Source organism: Austrofundulus limnaeus, unplaced genomic scaffold, assembly GCF_001266775.1.
Source record: "Austrofundulus limnaeus strain Quisiro unplaced genomic scaffold, Austrofundulus_limnaeus-1.0 Scaffold6, whole genome shotgun sequence".
NCBI lineage: Eukaryota > Metazoa > Chordata > Actinopteri > Cyprinodontiformes > Rivulidae > Austrofundulus > Austrofundulus limnaeus.
This window is the reverse complement of record NW_013952408.1, coordinates 5,171,032-5,173,710: the sequence shown is the minus strand read 5'-3', so window position 1 is coordinate 5,173,710 and position 2,679 is coordinate 5,171,032. Positions and strand designations below refer to the sequence as shown.

At 42.3% G+C, this 2,679-nt stretch overlaps 1 protein-coding gene across 2 annotated transcripts in view; it reads left to right on the top strand.

Annotated features, from left to right (window-relative positions):
* Positions 1 to 2,679, top strand: part of nyap2b (neuronal tyrosine-phosphorylated phosphoinositide-3-kinase adaptor 2b) — a gene marked incomplete in the record, with an annotated part of 20,973 nt that overhangs the window by 3,012 nt on the left and 15,282 nt on the right. The window contains 1 exon segment of one of the 2 annotated variants that reach the window (XM_014031959.1): positions 2,269 to 2,470. Within the exon segment in view, the coding sequence (XP_013887413.1) occupies positions 2,292 to 2,470 (179 nt within the window). 2 annotated transcript variants of the gene reach the window in all.

The window sequence follows — 2,679 nt, the reverse complement described above, 5'->3', positions numbered from 1 at the left end:
GTGTGTGTGTGTGTGTGTGTGTGTGTGTGAGTGGGCTGTGTATGCACGCACGAGCATGCATGTGTCTGGCCACTAAACTGTTGGCCTTGAAATCTTTTTGACATTGTGTCTCCAGAATATCCATGCTAGCCCTCTCCTGTGACACGGTTGCCTAGAAACAGAAATGATGTGCCACCATCATTTAGTTTTAAAGCAGAGAGCACCTCAGATCCAACTGTTGCGGGCCATGTCATCTGGGGCAATAAAATAAAATAAAATAAAATAATGGGGGAAGAGGGGGTGATATAAAAATGAATAAATGTGAAAAAGCAAAAGGGCGGTATGGGGGAAAATGGGATTTTGGTTAAAAGTACTTATTGCTGAATTTATAATATTTCCATAGGGCAGGGAGTGGGGTGGGGGTGATTTCATCTTACACCAATAATTTATAGAAAGACAATCCATTGTGAAAGGCTTGGCCGGTAAAAAAAAACAGTGTGATAAACAAGCTGATTCCAGTGCCGAGGGCTGCTGCTGGCTTACAGGGATTAGGCAGGCAGGCTTAATTCAGCTCAAACACTGTTTGAACTGTGCTTTCTCATCTCCTCAACTCTYATGGAAGCACAATGTTCCTTCCCAGAGACCGAGCTTTCTTTCCATTTGTGCAGCTTCCGATTTCAGATGAACATGTGTGGATGTGCACTCGTGATAAGACCCGACGATGGAGAGATAAAAATCACTCCAACACTTGACACCAGGCTTCCGTGCCCTAGTTTATTAAACTCTGCTCTGAGGAGGAGGTTGCTGTTTTTGACTCCCACCAGTTTCCTCTTTGTGCCTGTGAAGGGACTGAGCTAAGCAATGTTATTATGCATCAASGGGAGCGCGACCTACGTACAGATAAACCTACTGACCTATAGAGCACATGGTCAGATTATTCATAGTCAGACATGGTGTAGAAGGATGCTGAGGATGGCCAGACAATGGCCCGCCTCTCCGCTGGCCTTGCATTCTCCATCTGGCTGCCCTCCAAGACCCCTTTGCTGCCCTTGCCTTCTCTGTGCACATAAACATTCATACAGTAATCACAAGCCCCCCCTCCCCCTCCCCTACGCTCACTCACACTCAGTGCTTCCCTCACGTAAACAAGCATGAGTCTTAGGCTGATCTGAAAACATTGACCTACATAAAACCATGCTCTGTCTTCTCATCCCTTACTAGCCCCTTCGAATTCACATTGGGCGGTTGCACATGCCCTATACCATGATGCATGCTGTTGCAAGGGGTTTTTGAGGAAAATGCATCCTGCACAAGCATGCAGACTGAAGCGCATCATTAACTGCTCCGCTCTGTGCTTACATCTCAAGTAGATGCAGACAACGCCACGTTAAACTGAATGCAATGCTGCTAAATGTAAATGTGTCCTAGCTGCATCACTGCACTTTCTTAACAAAGCAATGTATTRGATTATTTTTACATAAAAAAGRGGGCCACCGGAGGAAGGCTTTGGTMGCTTTAAAAGAAATAATTAAATAAAACAAAACTGCTATCTTTGTAGATGCTAAAATTATGCCTTGTGGTCTTGTGAGATTGGCTCATTTTGTCTGTGCAGATCTGATTTGTCCCATGAGTGCTGTGTTTCCACATCTGAGCCCAACACATATTACAACGGCAGAAGATGAAAGCCRCATTTTCAATTTTAATTCTCACACTCGCTCGGCTACAGCCGGCAACTTCAGCCAGGAAATGTGAAAACACAACTGAGAAAACGAGCACTCGCCTCTGATCCACACTCAAACAGGACGTTATGATTAATTGTAGTTTGGTGTTAAATCCCATGACTGTTTGCACATGTTTGTGCATATGTGTGTGTTTGTGTGTAAGTAAGTGTTTGTATGTGTGCACTGAAAACATGTTGCAGCCATAAAGAGTCTTGCATCATTCCAGTTATTTTTTCCCCCTGAGACCAGCATCATGCAAATCTCACAACCAACAGAGACCTTCTACTGGTCATGAACTCTTGATAAGTCAGAGAAACAACAAAATTGACTTCAGATTTAACTCAATGACTTTTTGTTTCCTTCTATTTTATCATTTATCATTTCCTGGTGGCTTTCATTAGGAAATGACAAGGAAAGTCAAGACTGGAATAAGAAATCATGACACAATCCAGTGCTTGTTTTTCAAGTTGAACGCACAAATATCAGCAAGCTACAATGTCCCATTTCCTAATAAATATTTGTCTCTGCTAGGTCAAATAACTGTGGGCTTCTTGTATCTCCTCATTAGAATGCAGTGGAAAGACTTGAAGAATGATGAGTTCCAAAGAGGAGGAAACTCTGAGGTTTTTCCAATATGTTGAGGAGAATGGGCTGAGAGCCTACAGCGGCCTGATAGCTCAGAACTTGGACCACGCCAGGAATGAGAGAAATAGGACATACCTGCAGGAAAAAAACGACAAAAAAAGAAAACAGGAGGAAGCCATAAGGAGGTATGAAAACAAACAAAAGAGCGAACAAAGTGGTCAGAACTGGAGAAATTGCTAAATCATTCAAACAAATTTATGAAAGGAAATGTTCTAGAACTAATACATTTATTTATTTTTAATATTTTGAGACGAAACACTGCAAAGCATTGGGTTTCTTTTCTTTATTATTTCACAGATGTGACTGAGTTCACTATAAGCAGTCAGAATTGGGA